General features: G+C 40.4%; 1 protein-coding gene across 2 annotated transcripts; it reads right to left on the reverse strand.

The window, feature by feature from the left end:
* Nucleotides 1–4126: 4126 nt before the first annotated feature.
* On the reverse strand, nt 4127–22371 carry PRKRA (protein activator of interferon induced protein kinase EIF2AK2). Of its 2 annotated transcripts, XM_058549333.1 has the most exons (8): nt 22192–22371; nt 21449–21618; nt 18337–18418; nt 16203–16281; nt 15040–15157; nt 13715–13809; nt 7699–7873; nt 4127–4815 (listed from the first exon to the last, which is right to left on the reverse strand). In XM_058549333.1, the coding sequence occupies exons 1-8, from the start codon at nt 22254–22256 to the stop codon at nt 4658–4660; spliced, it is 942 nt and encodes a 313-aa protein (XP_058405316.1). In that variant the 5' UTR covers nt 22257–22371; the 3' UTR covers nt 4127–4657. The 2 variants fall into 2 exon arrangements, with proteins under 2 accessions (XP_058405316.1, XP_058405317.1); XM_058549334.1 differs by lacking the exons at nt 18337–18418; nt 21449–21618; nt 22192–22371 and adding an exon at nt 17172–18328.
* Between the last annotated feature and the right edge of the window lie 1387 nt (nt 22372–23758).

Here is a 23758-nt window from a genome sequence, read left to right on the forward strand (position 1 = left end):
TATGATTTATAAATTACACAGTTTATCTGATTTTTCTATTAATATCTTTTCTCACTAAACTGTAACTCCATATCTCAGGTTGGGCTCTGCAGGGAGCAGACTGAGAAAGAGACAGTGTGCAGGAGGTTTATTAGGGAAGGTGTTTGGAATCACCACCTGTGGAAGGAAGAAATCGAGATGGGGCAGAGGAGGAGTTGGGTTGCGATATAGTCTCAACCAAGTTCTCAGCTGATGCCATGGGAAACTCTCAAGGTGACTGGCTCCACGGAACTGTTCCAAATTTAAGCAAGAGGGTCAGGTCTTTGTTGACCAGTCATTGGATGCAGGCTGCCCAAAAAAGAGGATGTGACCTTGGATGAAGTGACTCTTTTCAACTGAGGTAATCCTGAAGAGGGCTGATAGCCAGGGCTGGCTTCATAGATGTGTGACTTGTGTAGTCACATAGGGCCCTATGCCTAGAAATACCCCACACTTAGTTTAATACTCTGCTGTCTCTGCCTTAAAATAATTCTTATTCATTTTTTAACAAGGAGCCCTACATCTTCCTTTTGCACTAGGCCTTACAAATTGTGTAACTGGTCCTGCTGACAGCTGAGGTCTGCCAGCCTGCAGCACTTCCTGTGGCTGGGGTGGTAAGTCCTTCAGTCCTGGAGTGGGATCTGGATGACAGACCACAGTATTCACTATAATCCACCCCTTGCATTGCTTGGATCCACTTCTTTGCATAAATTCTGGGAGCATTCTCAGGATTCCAGGGTAAAGCCTCTTTCCCTAGAGGAAACTTATAAGAAGGAATTTAGTGGAATGAATTACAGTCCCCAACACTGAAACTGGGCCCTTGGGGCTATAACTGATAATCATCATCTTTCTCCTTTACTATCCATTTTAGGTTCTCTTCACCCTTAGCTAGCACTTCTGCTGGTCTCAGTGACTTACTAGGGATGAACCCAGCCTTTGATCCTTAGAGGTTCTGAATCTCTGGTCGTATGATCTTTCAGGCTCATCAAGGCTGCTACATTTGTCTACTTACTTATAATCAAAATTGGACAAGACAGTACCAAGAGGTGCCCAAGTGGATTGCCTGTGTACCAATATATTCTTCCTTGCTCCAACTGTGTACAGTAGCCCTATGTCCTCTTTATGATTCGATCAATTATCCCTGCCAGGATGGTGACTCCTCTTTTTTCCTGCTAGTTTCTTGGCATAAGGAGCCTGAGGTAGCCAGACAGTTGATGTAGCTTATAGTTCAATGACACTCTTTCTGGGTCTGCTAGTGGAAGTCTTTCACCTTTGGAAAGCAGGACCTCTAAACTGCACAGCCCAGAGTTGTAGACACAAGAAACATAAATTGTCCCCTAGGAATGACAGGAAACAAGGCCACCCCTGCTTCCATTCCTTGATTCCTGAACATATGTATCCTACCTATTGAAAACACAGAACCATATCAAGACCATTAATGTAAAGTCTACACTTCATCTTGGAGAACGGCACCCACTTTAGCTATTCCTTCAACAGACTGTTCCATCACTCAGGCTAGAAGCTTCTGGATGATGCAGTGTGCGATATAACGAGTAGAGTCCATCGTCATTAGCCCACTCTTGTGTCTCCTTTGCTCTAAAGTGGGTCCCATGTGGTAGGAAGAATCTGCAAGTCCTCAGTGATGGTGGCTGAGGCACTGCAGATAGGAAAGGTGAATCACCTGAAGTAAGTGTCTATTCCTGCCAAAATGAATCACTGCCCCTTGCTGGGACCATTGTAAATCAATGTGCCACCAAGTGGCTGATGGGTTTCCTCGAGGAATGGGGACTCAGCATTGGTTTTTGTTGTTGGCAGTCCGAACATTCAGCAGTGGGTATAACTAGATCAGCCTTGGTATGTGGGAACCCATCCCACTGGGCCCACTGGTAGCCTCCAATCCTGCTACAGTGGCTATTCCAATGCCAGATGCTGGATGATGTCAACTGACCAAATCATTTTGTCAGCTTGGTTGTTCAGGGCCTCTTCCACCACAGATACTTTATGGTATGAGTCATCATGCAGTACAAAGCTCTTCACACTTCATGCACATCCACATGCCTTTATCTCAGACCTCCTTGTCCCCAGTCCTCCAGGCTATTTCTTTACAGGCCCCTGACCAGCTGGCCAAACGAGTTGCCACCGTTCAAGTATAGTCTAACCTTGGGCCACCTTCCATACATATGGATAGCCAGGGGTACTGCCTGAAACTCTACCCTTTGGGAGGATTTCCCCTCATCACTCTTTTTCAAGACCACCCCTGAGTGGGGCTGCAGTATAGCCATCATCTATTTTCAGTTTGCACCCATGTACTGGTCTTACCCATCCATGAGGCAAGTTCAGGCATTTTTCTCTTCCATCAACTGGCCACACAGAATCAGTGGCAATACGTGTGAGCTGAGGGAGAAACACTGGTGTCACAGTGGTACGTGACATGGGAGTTTGGCCTACCTGTTTACATAGCATACTGTGCCCTCTGGCCATAATTGTGTTTGATCCTAGATGTATCTTCCATCCTACAATGGATTGTTACACAACTCTGCCCAACTTTAAGATTTGATGAGACTGATGGAACCCAGCTCATTACCGGTGGTTTTGGCTACACGGCTAGTGAGCATCCCATCATCAGGTGCTACATATCTACCAAGTAGCACACAGAAGCCATTTGTTGAAAGGTGTTTACTTCTCTGCTACAAATGGCATGGCCTTTACCCAGAATCCTTGGAGTCTGCATTGTAATTTTCCCATTGGAACTTGTCATAAACTCCACACAGCATCTTTTCCCACCACTGATGCATCTAATACAACAGGCATAATTGTTGTTCAGCCTATTTGGGAAGCTCACCTAAAACAGTCAACAGTACAAGCAATTAGACTGGTAAAGAGCCTTAACAAAATGCTGTTAAAAAACACTTGGTGGTGCAGCTAATTCCCGAGAAAATCTGGACAGTCCGACAGGGGTGACATTCGAATAGTATCTTTAAGAATGCATGTTTCCTCCAGAGTCAGAAGTAGGGAAAGCACAGGGAGCAGGAAGAGCATGAGGTCCAGGCACCTTATATTCAGATCTCATTATTTTATCAACATATTTGACCTGCTTAGAACCAAATTATATTGTCCTTTCCCCTCCTTGGGCCTCATCCTCTTCTTCCAATGCCTATGAAATCTTCCCCCTATTTATCCTCTTCGAAGTTGGCATTTTAATGTCATCTCTAGAGCGAGTTCACTCAGCCCTCTCTATATTCCAGAGCATTCATAAAAACCTAAGATTAGATAAATCGCAATGACCCACAAGCTCCTGTATACGCCTAAACTTTAATTCCAGTCTTTGTGTATTCCTTAACCTCACCCAAAAAAACCTAAAATTCCATGATTTCACATATATAGCTTATAATGTGAAACTACGTTAAATGCTCTTTAGAGTTTTAAATAAGTTACATGCACTGGTGTACCCTTTATTATGTAGTTTTATTATTCTCAAAGGAGTCCACTCAGGTATGATTTTTTTTCCGGACAGAAAAATACTTGTTACATACTTCCTGCTGGATTAACACCTGCGACTGTCAAAACCTACCTTTATCATTCAGAGCTCTCTTCCTCCGAGGCTATCCCTGAGCTTGAACACTGGCCTGAGACTTCCACCTAATCCACAAAGGTAGCAGTATCAGCTGGCACTCACAGACAGAAGACTTGAGGTGTTACAGAATGATACATGGATACATAAAGGGCAAAATTAAAATTTGCTCATGAGACTTATTTCCTAACCTTTTAATCACTCATTGCTTTGTTTGAAACATTTCTGCAACAGAATTGAGCGCACTGGAAGTTTCGGTTTTTATAATTCAATTAATGCTTTTCAACTACTAATTCATCCATGACTGGTTATATAAAAGAAAAAGACAACATTGGCTTGGACAATATGGAAGTGATTCATCACATATATTTGTAAATTTTTGCTTAGGCCATAGGTTTTTTACCTTTGACTTTCAGAAGTAAACCACAGATATGTAAATAACAGAACATCCACATTATAATGTTACTCACAAGAATGGCTAAAAAGAATGGGGCCACAGGCAAGTCAGTAACACTTTAATAAAATGAGCAGAACCCATTATAACAACAGCTCTTTATTACATGGATTGAAATACACAGCAGACCAATCATGTTCCCTGAAATTTAACAATCACATTCAATAAAAGCCTGTTAGTGCGTTCCTCAACACTCTAATTCTAAGGGGCTTCCTTTGAATTCCCTTTACAAAGCCTCGCGCAGAGAAGAGGTTAAGCAGCAGTAAGAAAGACTGTTGCTTGCAGCAGTTTTATTTCATCATCATCATCATCATCATCATCATCAACAAACATGCAGGTTCTTCCTTCTATGTACACGGCGTTGTAAAATGGGTGCTACACTCTGCCTATGGTACAAAGTTTATAAATACAATATACCAATACAAAGTTGAAGCCATTAAAAAGAGCTTAATAACAACTACCAGGAGATAATTAAATCTGGAGTGTTGATGGAATCTATGAAGAGATTTAGAAACAACACACAAACTCAAACATTGTAGTAAAGTTTTACTTGGGAAGGGGCCAAAGGGGCACTTTTTATGTGCCACTGCAGGGTTTTCTAAGTTGTTCCCAGTTTACTTTCTTTCTGCAATTATCTTTAAGTACTGCAGAGCATTGTGAGCTGCATCACTCTGTGCATTGCCGCAGGAGATCCCAGAGCCATGACAGACTGTGATGGGACTGGTGGACAGCTCCGCGAGACATTGATACTGTCCGTTGGCACTCAGTTCTTCTGTAATGACATATTCAAACATGAAGATTATTGCCAAGTGTATATAAAGCAGATCCTTGTAAAAACAATATAGTTTTTATGACTGTCTTTCTCAGTAAGCATCCATGGTATGCTATTCCACTTACTCATCATCTTTGTCATTCTTGTAGAAACGAACAAAACACAAAACACGATCACTCAGCCACAGCAGTAGTTCTCAAACACAGCTGTGCTTCATAATCACCTGAGGGAACGTTAAAGAAATACAGGTGCCTAGGCCTCACTCCAGCCTGTTCAATAAGAAATGCAGGATTTGGGGTTGGAGTGGCCAGATTCTTACATTTAAAAAAAAATCTCCCAAGGCAATTCTAATGCGGCTAGTTGAACAGTGTTTGCAAATTACTGAACCATAGCAACTTTTTTAAAATGGAAAAAACCATTTGCTACAGGACCAGACGGACTGTATTTCCTATTATGAAGTCTAGGGTTATTTTCAGCAGACATTTGAGCCAGGAAATACATGGTTCAGGGCAAGACTGCCCTTGTGCCTTCAGGTTCTTTGCTTGTTAAGTCTGTGCAGCGTCTAGTTCCATATCGTATATGTGTTTTAAAAACAATACCTAAACACAGGAAATAAATGTTCTTCTCATCAACTCATGAATCACTCTTATTAAAGATGGTTGAATGAGACAAGGGGAAGAAGTAGCAACAGGTTATGATTTGTTTAAAGTGGTAATGATTAAAAGTTATTGTTTCAGCTAGAGTCAAAAGCGGAAAATATCCAGATACAATGGGGTTATGTACTGTGTGAAGAGGCTTTCTAGCTCTGGCATGTAGGTTCTTTTTTTTTAAATTGGGTTAAAATTCATGTAACATAAAATTAACCATTTTGAAGTGAACTATTCAATGGCATTTAGTACATTCCCAATGTTGTGCAACCACCACCTCTATCTAGTTACAAAATACTTGCATCATTTTATCACCCCAAGAGGAAACACAACACTCATTAAGCAGTTGCTCCCTAACTCCACTCCCACCCCCAGCAACCACCAATTTATGTATTAACCTACTCTGGGAATTTCACAGAAATGGACTCACATAACATGTGACCTTTTGTGTCTGGCTTCTTGCACTTAGTATAACGTTTTTGAGGTTCATCCACGTTGAAGCATCTATCAGAACTTCATCCTTTCTCATGGCTGAATATTTCGTTGCACATATATACAATTGATTTATGCATTCACATTTGGGCTATTTCCGCCTTTTGGCTATTGTGAATAGTACTGCTGTGAACATGTGTGTACAGACATTTGTTTGAATACCAGTTTTCGATTCTTTTGGGTATATATCTAGAAGTAGAGTTGCTGGGTCATATGGTAACTCATTTCAGGAGTTGCAAAACTCTGTTTTCCACAGCAGCTGAACCATGAATTCCCACCAACAATGTATGAGGGCCACAGTTTCTCTATATCTGTGCCCATATTTGTTATTTTCTACTTTCTCCATCACAGCCATCTTAGTAGATGTGAATTGAGACTTCACTGTGGTCTTGATTTGCATTTCCCTGGTGACTGATAGTGAGCAAAATGTGCTTTTTGGCCATTTGTATATCTTCTTTGGAGAATATCTAGGTTCTTTTGAAGGTAACTGCATAGAAGTTAGCCAAATTAACTGACTGTGGTTTTTAGACTGCTGTTCTATATTTACCAGAACTATTTAGTTCTTAAAACTGGTAAGAAGCATTTCAAAGGCATCCTTAATTCATAATCTAAAAAATCATCTCAAGTTTCCTTCTTTTCCCAGATTCAAAACCTTCCATAGTCCTATTCATGACATGGCTTATTCATCTCTGTATCTCAAACACCCAACAAAGTGTAGATACTTAATAAATAATTTTTGAATGAACAGTCTCCCATCAGCCACCTTTTCTGACCATCTGCTTGCACTAAATTCCCAGGTTCTGCATCATTCTCAGTATAGTAAGACATCGTACCTGATCCATCATTTAATCCCAAAGTAGCAGAGAAAATCAGAAGTTCTTTCATCCCTGAAAAACCCTACTTTCCCAGTGCTTACTAACTACTCTGTAACAAGCTAGGTCCCCACAGCTCACCGAGGCTGGAACAAGCGATATCAAATTCTTCACATACTATACTGATGTTAAATCAAAACACCCAACACACACACACATGCACAAATTAGCCACTTATAAACTTAATTAAAAGAAAATCCAAACTGACTTCCTTTCCAGTCTATCCACGTTTGTCTATCTAAACGATTAAGGGCTAGAGAAAATGTAGAAGATGATAGCTGGGACTGGATAAAGCTATAAATGGACTTGTCCCCTTTTATCTCCCAGAATTGGCACACAGTGACAAAGTGGAGAGAAGAGGTCTGACCTCTACAAACTTGGTACTTGTTCTAGAAATGTGGGTGCCTTTTTATTTGTCAAGCTGCCCATCAGGGCTAGTGTAACAGACAGCGTATCTTCAGGGACTCTTCCCTAATCAGGCTCTACCACTGACTAGCTATGTTGTCTCAGGCAAGTTTCTCAACTTTTCTGTGCCTTATTTTCTTCACTTACACATAAGGATAACAGAACCTACTTCATAGGGTTAGTCTGAGGATCAGTAAGTTGAAACATGTAATGTCCTTAGAGTGGTGCCTGGCACGCAGTACAACTCTATAAATCTTAGCTATTGTTGTTTTTATTATTATAACTGTATAGATGTTAGGTACTATTATTATTTATAAGAATGGGACATATCAACAATATTTATTACTGCTCTGGCAATTATAGTCAGAATCTCTAATCAGTGAAATAAATTATAATAGAGGTTTTGTTTCTCAAACATAGTTTAAAAAGAAACAGGTTTTGGGATAAGCCAAAGAAAAAAATCATACCTATATCCAAATATGTTATATTAAAACCTTGTTCCTTGGCGATTTCACTAAGCAGCTGGATGTAATCTGTATTGGGAATACTGAGGAGGCTTCTTTTCAGTAAGTTGATCTTTTCACCAGGAGAATTCCTCAAGGAATGCCAAGTACATCCTAGAGAATGTCCTACTACATTTGTCTGAAAAACAGAGATGAAGACTAAGATTCTTAACTCACACTGAGTTCCAACACTACTATAATTAAAAACATTTATTTGGCACTGACATTTAATACTTTATAAAGCATGTTTAAATGGGTACCATTTGACTAACTTGCTGACTTAAATACTAACAAGTACACACATTTAACAAATACCAAGATTCTAAAAAAAGAAGGACATGCAATAATATACTGGAAGGATTTTAAAATACTTTTGAATAGTACAAAGGTCTTTCAGTCAAATTTTCTGATTAATTTCCACATTAAGATGTATAGGATACTTAAAGAGCACTATAAACAAATCTGACGATAATTGAATCTGCCTAATGGAGTGACTTAGAAGTTAAAATATAAAACAATTTTCATATCTTTATGGTTCCTTGTATTAAATACCAGGCACTATAACTAATAGCTATAAGGCAGGAAACAAAGAAACTATAGAAAAGGTGAAATGTGTAAGTTGGGTTTCAGAATAACGAGTCATTCAAATGAATGGAAGGATGTCAAAAAGTTCTTACTGGACTTATCCCAGAACCAACTGAGCTTATTTTTTTCTGTTTTCTTTCTCCTTCTCCTCTTTTCTTTATTCTCCCCTATATCCTTCCCTTTTCACCTCTGTTCTTAGAATGTTTTACATATTTCCATGTTAGTTTATATTTTTCAAATTTCCCTCATATATTATTGCCATCAAAAAAACCAAAACCAACTACTCTCTGAAGTAGGGCAACCTATCCTTAGTCTTTATTACTGAGCCTGACAGAGGTTAAGGGATTTTCAAAAGATCACAGGAATGGTCATGATACAGAATTGAATAATTTGTAAAATTTACTAAATAGAATTTTACACTCTTTGAATAGAACTTTAAAAAAATCATAATTTACTCACATAGTAAAAAAATACCTGCAATAAGAACAAACATATAGGGCCAGCCCCGTGGCTTAGGGGTTAAGTGCGTGCGCTCTGCTACTGGTGGCCCGGGTTAGGATCCCGGGCACGCACCAACGCACCGCTTCTCCAGCCATGCTGAGGCCGAGTGCCACATACAGCAACTAGAAGGATGTGCAACTATGACATACAACTATCTACTGGGGCTTTGGGAAAAAAAGGAGGAGGATTGGCAATAGATGTTAGCTCAGAGCCGGTCCCCCTCAGCAAAAAGAGGAGGATTAGCATGGATGTTAGCTCAGGGCTGATCTTCCTCATAAAAAAAAAAAAGAAAGAACAAACATATAACGAAGTATAGTCTCTTTTCCTTACCATCCCTTCCCTGAGGACTTCTATTCCGCTCCCCAGAGAAAGCTGCTGTTAAACATTTCTTCAGTATCCTTTCATAAGTGTTCTATGCATATTCAAGCACAGACACGTATGTAATCTTCTTTCCAAACAAAAATAATACCTTACTGCTCTACATCTTGTTCATTTTTCTCCTATCAGCACACATGCATGCGCTGTATTTACTTTACCAGTCTCCAACTATGGGTTTTAGGTTGTTTCTGGTTTCTTGCTTTTACTAAGAACATTACAATAAAACTCTTTTGCACTTGGATGACTTTCTCTGTAGAATAATTTCTAGAAGTAAGAACTGCTGAGTCAAAGAACATGTGTGCTTTTAATTTTGGTAAATACTTCCACACTGATTTCTGAACCAATTTATACCCCTATCAACTGCCTTGGAGGGTGCTTATTTTCTCAGAAGCTCACCAACACCAGGTATTATCAAACTTGGTAGGTTTTGTCACCCTAAAAGGTGAAAATAGTACCTTGTTTAACTTGCATGAATGAAGTTGCACATTTTTGTTTTAACCATTCATATTTCTTCTACTGGGTTGTCTTTTTTTTTTTTTTTTTTTTTTTGCTGAGGAAGATTCACCCGGGGCTAACATCTGTGCCCATCTTCCTCTATTTTGTACATGGGTTGCTGGCACAGCATAGCCACTGATGAGTGGTGTAGGTCCGGACCTGGAAACTGAGCCTGGGCCACTGGGAGCACACCAAACTTAACCACTAGGCCACAGGGCTAGCCCTGGGTTATCTTTTTTACTGATGTGTAAGACCTTTTTACGTGGTACTGAAAACAATCCCTTTACAGTCATGTGTTGAAAATAATTTCTTCTCACTTTGTTTTTATTCTTGGTTTTATTTACAGATTTTTCGCTGTGCAGGTTTTATGTAGTCAAATTTATGAATATTTTACTTTATAGCTTCTAGGTTTTAAGTTATGCTTAAAAAGTCTTTCCCCATGCTAAGAATTTTGAAAAAGAAAGCTCTTCTATGTTTTCTCATACTCAAACAGTTTCAATTCTTATGTTCAAATCTTTGATCCATCTGAAATTTATTCAAATGGAAGGAATAAGGTAGCAATCTAAATATATGTCATATACACATGCACAAAAATCTATACTTTTTCTCCCCAAATGTGGCTGTTAAGTTGTTTCTACATCGTTTATTGAATAATCCATCCTCTCATCCAGTGATCTGAAATCTCACTGCTGTCATATACTACGCTCCTATATGGATTAGCATCTACATGGGATTCCCTATTCTATTCTCTGTCTATTCCTGTATCAGTACTGGTTTTAACTACTACAGCTTTACAGTATGTTTTATCCTCTGATAGGGTAAACCCCACCTCCTATACTCTTCCCTTTTCAGTTTTCTTGGCTATTCTTGAGTTTATTTTTCCAATAAACTTAGTAAAGTTGTGCCAAGGTCCAAAATAAATTCTGGTAGATTTTGACTGACACTACATTATATTTTTATATATTTACAATATTGAGTCTTCCTATCAAAAATAAAGAGATAGCTTTACATTTATTCAATTTTTGTTATATCCCTCAATAGAGTTTTAAGATTTTTCTCACGTGGGTCCTACACATTTCTTCTTAAGTTTATTCCCAGATATATTATCTTCTTTTCTACTATTGAAAATGGGATCTTCTATAGTCTATCACTTAATATTTGTAAGTAGGAAAACTATTGATATTTTTCCAGTATACTTTTTCAAGATAGATGTTAAATAAAATGTTAAATAAATAAAATGTTAAATAAATATGTTAACAAATGTTAAATAAAATGACCAATATTATCAAGCTTCATAAATTTTGTTAATCAAAGTAATACACAATACCACAAAAAATCAAACAGCACAGAATTATAAAAGCAACAATCCCTAGCCTCACTCCACCCCTACCTTCAGTTCCCCTTCCAGAAGCAATAATTTTTAACTTTCTATTTTTAATTAACCTGGTGCTTGCCTTCATAACTCTAAATAATATGAGAAAGCTACTGGTTTTGTATATTAGTTTAATGATCTGTTACCTTGATGAAGTCTCTTATTATTTCTAGCAGTTTTTCTCTAGGGTTTTATAGGGATATAATCATATTATTCGTAGTTAATGATAATTTATCTCCTCTTTTCTTATTTCTAACCTCTTATTGTTTTCTCTTGTCTAATTACATTGGTTGGTACTTCTGGAACAAGGTTAAAAAAAACAATGTTAGTGGACATCCTTGTCTTATGTGTGAAATTAACAGGAATGGATGTAATATGTAAAGATGTAACCATGATTTTGACTTTTTTGAGGTAAATAGTTTGAATCCCAATTGGGATATTTTTAAAGTGTTTATCAGTAATGACTGTCAAATTTATCTTTATGGCATCCACTGAAAGGATTATATGTTTTTCTCTTTTGACCCATTAATGTGGTTGATTACATAACAGATTTACTAACCTTCAAACATCCTTGCATTCTTGAAATAAACTCTATACTTGTCTATAGTATATTATTCTTCTAATACTCTACTATTTTATTAAGGTGTTTCACCATAAGGGAGATTAATCTATAATTTTTTCCACTGAGATTTGCTATTGTCAGTTAGTGATATGTTGGTTTTGGAAAATAAATTTAGAGGCTTCCCCTATGTTATATACATTGCCAATAAGAGTTCAAATAGCATTGGAAATTATCTCTTTCTTGAAGATTTAACAGAATTCACCTGTAAACCTGTTTGTGCTTTGGGATTTTCGTGTCATCTCTGATGCAACTTTAAAAGAAGCAAATGCAATGTTTTGTATTTTTCTATTAAAAAAGTAAAACCAGGGGGGCCAGCCTGGTGGTGCAAGCGGTTAAGAGCGCGCGCTCTGCTGCAACAGCCCGGGGTTCGCCGGTTTGGATCCCAGGAGCGCACCGATGCACCACTTATTAAGCCATGCTGTGACGGCGTCCCATATAAAGTAGAGGAAGATGGGCATGGATGTTAGCCCAGGGCCAGTCTTCCTCAGCGAAAAAAAAAAAAAGAGAGAACGACTGGCATCAGACGTTACCTCAGGGCTGGTCTTCCTCACACACACACACACACACACACACACAAAAAGTAAAACCAAAATTATATTACTTATGTATTGTCTTTTTCTCCTACAGAATATGCCTTTATTTCATCATAAGCTTAGGACACTGCTACAGTCCTCACTTCTCATTTCCCACCTAACAGACCACTCTCAGATAAAGTACCACAAGACATATAAAGTACCACAAGACATACCTATCTATGAATCTCAAGTAATGTATCATGTGTAGCCCAATCTTTTAAGCTCTATATCTGTATGCCACACTGCCTACTCAATATCTTTACTTAGATATTCTATAAAGACTCCAAATTCAATATATCCTATATTTAGCTCATTATTTGCTCCCTCTCAAATGCTACTCATCTTCTGTGTTCTCCATATTATTGAATGGTACCACCATCTACTCAGTTGCCAAGGTAAAAATATTTATTTCCTCCTTTTTCCTTAACTCTCCACATTCAATCAATTACCATACCCCATTTACTAAAGTTTTCTAAATAATTTTTAAATCTACCATTTCAACTGCCACTACCTTAGTATAGGCCACTATCATTTCTCATCTGCTTTCTATAACAGCATTCTGGCAGATCTTTCTGATTCTAATATTCATACAATCACCATAATGCAGTCATCGATTTCCTTTCTAATGTATAAATTAGATCCTGTCTTTCCTAGATTAAAATTCTTTAATGACTTTGCAGTACCCTCAGGATCAAGTTCAATCTCCTTAATATAGTCGTCCCTTCAACATTTAATCCCTCTTTACCTTTCTGGCTTCATTGTTTGAGACTCTCTCCCTCCCACTCTATGCTCTAGCCATATCAAATTACTCAAGGTTTCTAGATCGCATATGATGTTTCATTCCTGGGTCTTCGCACATGCTCTTTCTTCTCTCCGAAATTCTTTCCGTCTGTTCTCATCCTACAGGTCCTGGCTTAGATATTACTTCCTCCAAGAAGCCTTTCCCCAACACCCCATCTAGGTTGGATCCTTCTCATATGTTCCCAGCACCCTCTTTAAGGACCAGCCTGTGGCGTTCTTTATCCGTAGGCTTCAAACTCCTTAAGGGCAGAGACTGTCTTATTCACCATATGGCAGTACCTGGTACAAAGCTTGGCACACAGTATGGATCACTAAATGTTTGCTAGGTGCACACATGAATGAATGAACAAAGGGATGGGAATGCACTGTGAACCTGAAAGGAAAAATGGCACTACTGGCCTATCTTCTTTAGATCCCATCATATTATTCTGAATTTGACTGTATCTCCCAAGCCCTCTTGACTGGTCACCCCTGTGACCCTGGCTCACATATAGCAAGCTGCTAAAATTGGGGTGGTGTATAACTGAACAATGAAGAGATTTTTAAAAATTGCAACTCTGAAGTATCTATAAAATAAGAAATCAAGGAAAGTTTCCTACAGCAAGAGGTGCTTAATCACATTAACATCATAGCTGTCTGATCATTACTCACTAAAGAAATGTGGTTCTCTGGAGAAATATTACTGAATTTGGCAAGAAATTTCTCAGCAGCATTTCTCTTGGCTTGCTTTTTTGAGGCCCCCTTTCCTAAATAAGGAAAAAGAAATGGTAGATTTAGAAAACAAATTAGTGTCCATAGAGGACAATCAAACGTATAAGCATGGTGTTTAACTAGAGAACAAATTCATGGCTTTTATACACCAGACTATTCTTTTTCTGATCTGACATCTTTGCTTGTGCTTCATACAGCTATTGATTCTGACATTTTTGAAGGCACTTCTTTTCTTTAACAGTTTATCTTTAATAGTTACACTTTCACAGTTATATTTCCCTATGCCTAGCTTTAATAAATCATATTTGGTTTAATTCTGCCCAAATATTCAAGTTTATTAAGGTACATTCAAACCACAACTCCTATCTCTCAATGTCTATTTCCTGTGTACAATCTCCTATAAACTGACAACTATGTGGAATTTCTTTCTTTAATAGGAATAAGAAGGGCATAGAAGATGCTGTAATTGAAAGACACCAGAAATATCATCTACTTCCATGCTTTTGTTTTCCAGATTTAAAAACTGAGGCTCAGGGAGATTAAGTAATTTGCCTAACCTTGCAAATCAAGGATTGCACCAGGAACAGAAGCGGAGCTCCCTGCTTCTGGCCAAGTGCTGTGTGCACTGGCCCATGACTACCTCTCGAGGGCAAACAGGCGCTTATTACTTGAAACTAGTCTCTAACACCAAGGTAAAATTCCATCTCAAGCTACTTTAAAAATGATAAAAACATGCTAGAGAAGTTACAATGGGACTTTTTTCTCACAGTTTATGGCCTTTACAACATACAAGTTGCTATAATTCAGAAAGATAATAATTTCTACTTTATTTTTATCTCACTGCAATTTTTTGGCCATCTAGGCCTCTTTTTAATCATCTTGTTTTCAAACATAATCTTCTTTTAGTCCCCCTATCTTCTAGAAGAGCAGGTGAAACTCCAAGAGATTTACTACTGCTTTTTTCTCCAAAACGAGTCTTTTAAAGTCACTAACACATCCATGAAGACTATTTAAAGAGTTAATTATTTATTTTGTCTTTCCATGATTTTTTAAAATATCAAACTAAGAAGTATAAGTATTCTTAAGCTAAATATTTATACTTAAATTCAACTGCAGAAAGTTAGAGATAGTAAAACAGGAGTGTATCAATTTTTTTCCCTGTCGAAATATTTGAAAAGAAATCACAACAGAAATTTCTATGGTCATTCATCATTTGAAAATATTTCAAATGTCTCAACTGTATGAGAGTAAAAAGAAATAAGTACCAGTTTCCATAAATGACTCTAGCCTGCAAATTGTGGTATACTCTCTCTTATGAGCAGGTCCTCCCTCCTGGGAAAGGGTATATTCAGGAAGTCTCCAGCCATGATGAATAGCCAATTCCTAGGAAATCGAGATGAGGCTTTAGCAGTAATTTTTACTATGCAATGGCTCAATCACATAAATGATATTCTTTCATCATTTTGATCCCATTTCTATATATATGTTTGAAAAGAATGATATTCTGCAACGGAAAAATGAGGGAAGACCCCATATTTCCCATAGATATCACTACATTTTATATCTCATAAGCCCATAATACCAAAACTGAAGCAATTTCCTGCTATGAATGGTGTTCTTCCATTAAGCCATAGTGAGTGGATATCAAAGAGTTCCAACAGAAAGACAAACTACTGTCACTCTCTTTGGGAACATCACAGAGGACATCTATAGGTCTCACTGCCATCAGTTCCTAAAGCCTCTCCCTATCTAGAGACCTCCATCCCACAGCTGGCTAACTAACCACTGCATTTTATCAAGAGTGGGGAGCAGACAGCAAACAAACAGACTGGGAGAAGGTTGAGGAAAGACAGGAAAGAAAACTACAGAAAATCTCACAGAGCAGGAAAGAGACCAAAGGACTGGCTGAATGAAGGGGAGAGAAGCTGTCCAACAGAGCACATGGATAATCTGCAAGAAGGATATTCTGCATGCAGAAATTCAAAGCTGAATATATTTATTTTTGGTAGAATAAACAAACAAACAGATTACTTCCCTTTTCTTGAGTTAGGTTACCCGATTTGGGTTCTTTATAAAGTCTTCTGTCTCAACAGAAGTAGAAAGAGGTTTGTCACAAGAGTGGCAAGAAATATTCTTAAAGTATAAAACACTCTACCCATGTGCACTGAGGTCCTGTTGATCTCAAATGAGAATTCCACAAACCAAAGGCAGATACTGTATATGGAAGAAAATCCAAAACGTAAATAAATAGGAAAATAACTTCAAGTTAGCGCTGTAATATCTAATGATCATAACGTGGAAAACAAAATATTACACCATCTTGTCTTTAAAATATTCATTCCCTGTCTTAGCCCCTGTGATAGTATCAATTTATGACATCTTTTTTCAGTAGACAAAATGTTAAGTATGGAAAAACTGTGCAACTTACCTGCAATGAACCAATAGGATTAAGCTGGTTCTTTGGTTGCTTGGAAGGGTCAGGCATTAAGGGGTCAGGAACTGCAAAGCTAAACATTGTTTTAAAGTGTTAGAAAACAAAACAATTTCCCCCAAAATGACAATATTTTCTATTTAACCCTCTATGCCTTTGCTCTCGTTGTTCCTTCTACATGAAACGCCCTTCTCTCCCCCACCTTCTACGAGAATCTGATCTACTCATTATCCAAGGTGTATCTCAAATGCCACTTTCTCTAAGAAGCCTATCCTTTCACCCCAATGGAACATAGCTACTCTCTCCTTTGAAACATTCTAACATTTTTTTGACCCTTTCTTAAGCAAATTATTTTACCATAAATTATACTCTCTTACAAATACATGTAATTTGTCCATCCCTCACCACACCTCTCCCTTGTTCAGAGACTGTAAAATCCTTGATGGTAGGGCCTATGTCTTACTTACCTTCATAAGCTTTGTAGCACTTTGCATATAATAGGTGCTCAGCTAAAATGTATTTAAATAAAATATACTATATTATAACTACATGAAAAGGGAAGACTGACTATTAGTCATGAAATTTAGCGTGGCAATGTGAATAACACAGATCATAAATACTGTTTTTTCATCTAGAGAATTATGGAAGAAAGATCTGTTTGACTTATCATTTGCTCTATGCAAATGATCCCCCTAAGATCATATGTACCCTGCATAAAATAGATGGCCTACATGAATCTGGTTTCAGCATGTGGGAATCGTGATTAGGAAAAAAGAGAACAATCTCCTCTAAGTAGCCTGAAACTACTAGTTACTTGGGTGACGGGTCCCTAACACTGACACCTAGGTCACTGAAGAGTCATTTCTTCCAGGACAAATGAGGTTTACTTATGGCCACTTCCCTAAGTTTCTAACTGCCAGAATTTCAAGCTTTACATAGGCTGATGAGATACGAATATTCACTTACAATGCGCACGCCGAAGCTACCCAAATAATTGTGATGGAGAAGTGAGAAAGTCTCTGTATTAAATCAGGCCACTTTAGGCCTGATTACAGCTTAGTAATTCCCATCTTATCTGTCAAGAAGCACAAATATATAGTAAAGTGTGTTAGCGTTTTTTGCTGACAAAGTGAAGTGCCCAGGTGCAGGAAGGACACGCTGTACACTCATTTCTACGAATATACTCAACACTTTGGGTTGACCTCTGGGCTCCACAGAAACAGCATGGCCATCACCAGCGAGAGGAAAATCCAATACCTGCCATGCCATTTGGCATGTCTGGAAAGCTAGCATAAATCAAGTATAATGTATGACCCTAGAGAATCAAGCATCATTTTATAAGATCCAAGGCTTATCACTGGTTAGTTCTAACTACCAAATGGTTTAGAATGACTTAGAAAGGAGGAGCACTGCACGAGAGCCTACATACATCTCTAAGCCAAAAGTTTTGCTACGGATGGGGAACAAAACACCATCCTAAATTCCCATGGGCTTCTGCTGTCAGCTATGAGCAGATTATAATCCAAGTCTATCTGAGTGCATGTAAAGAAGAATTTAAAGGCACTCCATGTTGTAGGGTGTACCCATTAGAAACCAAAGGACACCACTTTATGACACATGAGATGCTCCAGAACCAACTCTCTTTCCCAAAGCACCTAGAATAACAAATTTACTTTGGAAAGATATGTCAAGAATTAACATCCCACTTAACATCCTCTGTATTTGGTATACATCCTACAATAAAAGGAAATCTTTTTGTCTCCTTCCAAATTAGAATTCCTAAAAGAGTACTTTCAGTTGATCTTTTTCCACCTTGTTTTCTTTAGTGTAGAAATAATTAAAGTCTTAATGCAGTAAGATATTTGCCAGAAAAACTCTGCTTTGCTACTGTCACAGCCCATCTACAAAAAAAAAAGCCTAGTTCGTGAAAACCATTTAATAGTTACTTGCTGGATTTAATTTAAGGATAAAGTTGTCTTTAATGGATGATAGGTTTTCACAAGGAAGTAGAATTTTCCAGCTAGATACTAACAACTGTTCACTTTGTTGCTTTTGTGAGCATGTTCAAACTTTTAATCTTACCTCAGCCATGATATTTTTGAGCTGCAGAATACAAAGAAATTTAGCTCACCAAATACTTGCATTGGCTTTCAAAATGTTTATGGCAGCCTCTGCAGCTCTGTGTTTCGCCAGCTTCTTACTTGTACCTTCACCTGAATTAAGGTTAAAAAAAAAACCTTTATATGCTGTGAAAATGTGAGGCTTTCACATAATGCTTTTCATAATACAAAATAAAGTTACTACAGGTTTTATATATACACACTAGGTAATAAAAACATAGACTACATACAATTATATACTGTAATAAAATATTCACCACAAAAAATTAACACATTTAAAAAAACCGTGATTTTAGAAGTTCTACACATTTAACTATGTATACCTATATAAAGAATTCTTATGTCTACATTATATATGTTTATACACAAAATGGTAATAAAGTAGACCATGTCACACCTTCTAAAGAAATGCAACTTAGTATTTAACCCTTCCCTTATCCCTAGAGAGAGAGAATTCTTCTGAAGCAAGAAGTTTCCTTTAAGGGAGCCACTTACAACACTGTCTGAGAGTAGAATGTGCACAATTTTATTCCAACAGCCCATCCTCTACTGCATTAAACCCCTCTGATTGGCTAAGCAGTCATGGCCACATGTTGGGAACACTGGGGAAGGTCTATATAGGGAAGAAGGTGAGAGCTTATGTTATGTGTCTTCTATACAATCTGTATCTCTTACATGGGTAGCTAACGGGGTGGCAGGAGACGGGCCTTACTAACCACTGAGACTGATGCCTAACTGCAGAAAGCAATCACACCTGGTAAATGGTAAATTCAACCTTTTTCCTTCTGAGTTCAAACCAGGTGTTGAGAACCCTCTGAAAGTGGTATGAGAATGCTGATGTCCATTCCTCTGGTGTGGAGGAAAGAAAGGGGACATGGAATAAATTTCAAGTGTGACCCTCAAGTGTCAGAGGACACACAAATAATACTCATTCATCCACTAACACGGGTATTAAGGGTACAGCAGAGAACTAAACACAGTCCCTGCCCTTAAAGAGCGCATAGCCTCGTGAGGGATTTCGTCTGTAAACAGGCATCTGAAACATGGAGTAGTATGTGTTACGACAGGCCTCAGTGCAGGCTGTAGGAGGCACATGAAAGGCGCAGCTCCCGACTCTTGGGAAGGATTCAGAAAGGTTTCAAGAAGGAAGAGGTAACTAAATGGAGACCTGAAAGATCAGTAAAAGCTAGCAGAGTGAAGAGAGCTGGGGGTTTGGAAGAGCATTCTAGACAGAGAAAAGACCCCTGCCAAGGCTCAGAGGCAACACAGAGCAGGGTGTGCTCAAGAGCCCCAAGTAGGTGGGTACAGTAAGAGCCCAAGGGGAGGAATTTTCAGATAAAAGGCGAGAGAGTTGGACGGGAGAGGGAGAGATTAAGGAATAGTATCCTAAATTTGTGTTTCTCAAATTTAACGTGCATAGGAATTGCCTGGGAATTTTGTTAAAATGCATACTCTGATCCAGTAGGTCTGGCATGGGGCCTGATATTCTGCATTTCCATCATGTGCCCAGGTGATATCAAGGCTGCTGTTGATCACATTTTGAGAAACAAGGTTGTAAGTCATGTTAAGAAATTTGTATTTGTCCAGAGGTTGATGGGAAACCACTGACTGGATTTTAAGAAGAGAAAGTACATGAACAGATGTGGACGCCAGAGAGAACACTCTGGTTGTCCTGTGGAGAATGGACATCACAAGACTAGAAGCTGAAAGAGCAGCTACAAGACTGTAGCTATATTCCAAGTGGGAGATGACAGTGGCCCAGACGGTAGCAATGGGAAAACGAGAGAAGCAGACAGATGCAAGAGATATTTAGGAAGTAGGAGATGGTGACAGTCTGGACAAGGAGAAGGAGTCAAGAAGATGAAATACAGATTTCTACTGTGAGAAAATCAGTGGTGGTGGTGCCTTTACTGGGTTGGGGAATGGATGTGAGAAAAAAGAAGATGGATTCAGTTTGGGACAATGAGAGACTGAGGTGCCTTTAGGTCATCCTAACAAAGATGCCCAGCAAGCACAGGCTGATACACTGTTCTGTAACTGGGCCTGGGCTGAAGATAGAGATTTCAGAATTATCGGCCTTTAGATAGTATTTGAAGCTGTGGAGGCAGATAAGCTTGCACAGGAAGACAGGGCAGTGTGAGAAGGGTAGGGGGCCAAGGCAGAATGGTTACCATAGATTGTTAGGCTCCAGTCTAAAACACACTGAGGGAAAAAAGGCTACTTTTTCTTGAATTTTCACTGAACACTTAAAAATAGACCAGCTAAAGCACTAATGCAATGCTGATTCTATGGTTCATATGAGGAAACTTCCAGCTGGCACCTACAATCCACCTGCCTCATATAAACAAAAAAGCTTCAAAATTTTCTTAAAGTGGCTTCAATGAAAATAGCGGACTCCAGCTTTTCAGGGACACAAACAAATGACGGCCTCAGATGACCAGATGGTAGAACTTCAGCCTTCCTGCTGAATTTTTTTCTTGGCATTATTCCAAATTAAATTTAGTATTCAATATTTTTTATGTTTCAATTAAATAAGATACCTAAGAAATAAAATGTCTACATTTACAAACGGGCAACTTCAGTTGTCAGTTGCTCAAGTTCACAGACCATAATAAAGTTGAGTTTGAACTCTGAAACTTCGATGCTATGTGACTTTGGGCACATTACTTATGATCTCTCTGAACCTGTTTCCTCATGTATAAAAAAGAGATAACGTATTAAATATCTGTATAGTATCAGGAACTAGAAGATGCTATGCAATATAGTGTAGTTGAGCCTTCTGCCTTCCTCATTTTGCTTGGATACAGAATCGAGTGTGGTGCAAGGGGCCCAAAGTGCCTAGTGAGTCTAAGAACCTTTCCTGCTTCTCCCTAATTCTAGGAAGAACCATAGGAGAGTCCTAAGGTATGTTTCTGAGCTTGTCTTGGTATCTGGGGAAGAGAAAATTAGGGAGAGAATCAGATGAACTTGGAAAGTTCCAATGACCTGAGATGAGAGCTCTCAGTTTCAAGAGGCTGCTCCTCACCACTGTCTCAGGTAAAAAGGGCACTTTTCCGAACTGCAAAGCAATACCAAGTCTTGACCGCCAACCCGCCTGGTCATCTAGGTTAACTGCATACAGACCTGTGCAGGTTATGTCACCAACGGTTACTCTGAAGGTGAAAGTGGGCACGTGTATTTGCACATCCGATCTTTCACATTCATAAACCGGGATGTTCTTGGTCTTCATGCCGTATTCGTGTAATACCTGAATCGGTGTTTTCCCTGGCTTAGCTGTAATCATCTTCCCCAAACTGCAAAAACCAGAAAAAGGTGTGCTTTGCATGCCAAAGCGGAGAGGGAGGCAGAAGCAGACAGGGGCTAGTTCTGATCGTTATCCACGGTGACGCGGGAGGAGCCGAAGGTCCCAGGCGGCCAGGGCCCGAGCTGGCGAGGCGCACCAGCCTCCCTGCCCCGCTGCGGCGGGCACCGGGCAGCGGCGGGCAGGGCGAGGGAGGTCTTTAGGGGGCTAACTCGAATGCGCGAAGGAGGGATTCGTAGCAGAATAGGGCAGGCACCGGCGCTGCGACCTCTGAGGACCAAGCCCACAAATGCCTTTCTCAGGGTGGCGGCCGCGCGCCACCTCCGCCCAGCCCGCGCACCGCCCGGGGCCGCAGGAGGGGCGGGGCCCGGCCGCAGACCCCGGCCCGCGCGCCGCCGAGAGGGCGGGACCGAGCGCCCGCCGGTCCGCCCGCAGCTGCGGGGGCGAAAGCGCCGCGAAGGGGCTTTACCCAGAATGCCGCTGGAGAGCCGGCTCCCCCGCCCCCGCGTCTCTTGCCCACCACTCCCGGCCCTGCCGGCTCGGCCTCGACTGCCCCGGCGCTGACCTGAAGGTCCCGCTGTCCTGGCGCTCCAGTGGTGGGGCCGCGGCGCGATGCCTGCTCTGGGACATGGCGAGAAGGGACGGCTCGGCGGCCGGAGGAAGAGCAGTGCGTGGCGACGTGCTGGCTCCCCCGGTCGGCCGGTCCCCGAGAGAAGCGCTCCAGCGCCACCGCCGCCGCCTCCCCTCCTCCCACTCCTCCTCTCCTCCCGCTTGCGTCCCTCTCGCGAAGGGGACGGGCGGGGGGGGAGGCGGAGCCTCGGTGTGGCAGTGCCCGCCCCGGCTCCCGGCCACGCCCCCTCGCCGCCCTGGCTGCGGGCCCTTCTCCGTGCCCGGCCCCGCCCACCGGCTCAGGGTCTCTCCGGCTCCGGCCCCGCCCTCCCCTCCAGACCCCGCCCTCCCCTCCAGACCCCTTGGCCTCCCCGCCCCGGCTGTCCTCAGCTCCTGCCCGCGGCCCTCCCTTCGGTGCGCCGGCTTATCGGCGCCTGGCCCGGCAAGGCCGTAGTTCTGTGTCCTTAAAAGGAGGGCGTTTCTTGCCCGGAGAGAAGGCTTGTCCGGCGGGCGAGCCTCACAGTGTGTGAGGCCTGAAGCTTAGACCTTTTTTTTTGGCGGGGGAGTTAGGGCGTAGGATGAGGGCTGCGTCACTTTAAGAAAAAGATTTCAAAATTCCAAATGCAAAATTGCTAGAGACACTCCCCGGGCCTGGCCCCGAAGCTTGAAACTGGCGGAATATCCGCTCCTGAGGGCTGCGGTGGCCCTCAGGAGCTTTAGGAGCTCGCGAGGACATCTGAGACCCCACTCCTCTCCCGCCAGGTGGGCTCCATTGTCTTCTAGGTTTTGGTCGCGAGAAGAATGCTGAGCCACCGGATCCCTACAAGACATATTACGTGTAGACGAAGGCTTCTTATGGTACCTGATTCCAATTAAATGTTGTTTCTGCACACCTGTGTTGTTGGTTGTAATGGCGTTTGCCTGGGATGCACCACTTTTGGTGGAGGTCAGACAGCGACATTAGATGTATCGCTTTTCTAGGGGTTTGCTAGCCACTTGCAGAAATCACTTCGTGTGCTTTCTCGGTGTTCTGGAAGATTGCTTTGCCCAATGGTATTGGCAGGAGGGGCTATTATTAAAAACTTTTTTTTTTTTGGTTGCACGTGAGCCCTGGATGCTTGAAAGTAAATGAAAAAAATGTCTAGAATCTAGTAAAATTGATTTATATTATTTGAGGCTGGAATTAAGCCTATTCTCTCTTCCTCCCCCTACCCCCTCAATATGTGTATGTATGTCGATTACTACCCACTAATGTTATGTTTTAACAAATATCTTATTTTAAGTACCACATAGCCACTATTTCAAAATATATTAACATCCACATAACTATGGCAATACATTATTTCAGCACTCAGGTTTGTTTCTAAAATTTGTTTTTATCCACAAAATTCCTTTAAAAACAAGCCAAAACCTTATATAGCTCTTTTTAAAGGTTGAGTAACTGGGATAATAATCATGAAACAAAAAGAAAATAAATGCAGCAGGACCCCGTTTCAAAGAGATGTTGTCTATGTGCCAGCTTC

The sequence above is a fragment of the Diceros bicornis genome, chromosome 10 (assembly GCF_020826845.1).
Source record: "Diceros bicornis minor isolate mBicDic1 chromosome 10, mDicBic1.mat.cur, whole genome shotgun sequence".
NCBI lineage: Eukaryota > Metazoa > Chordata > Mammalia > Perissodactyla > Rhinocerotidae > Diceros > Diceros bicornis.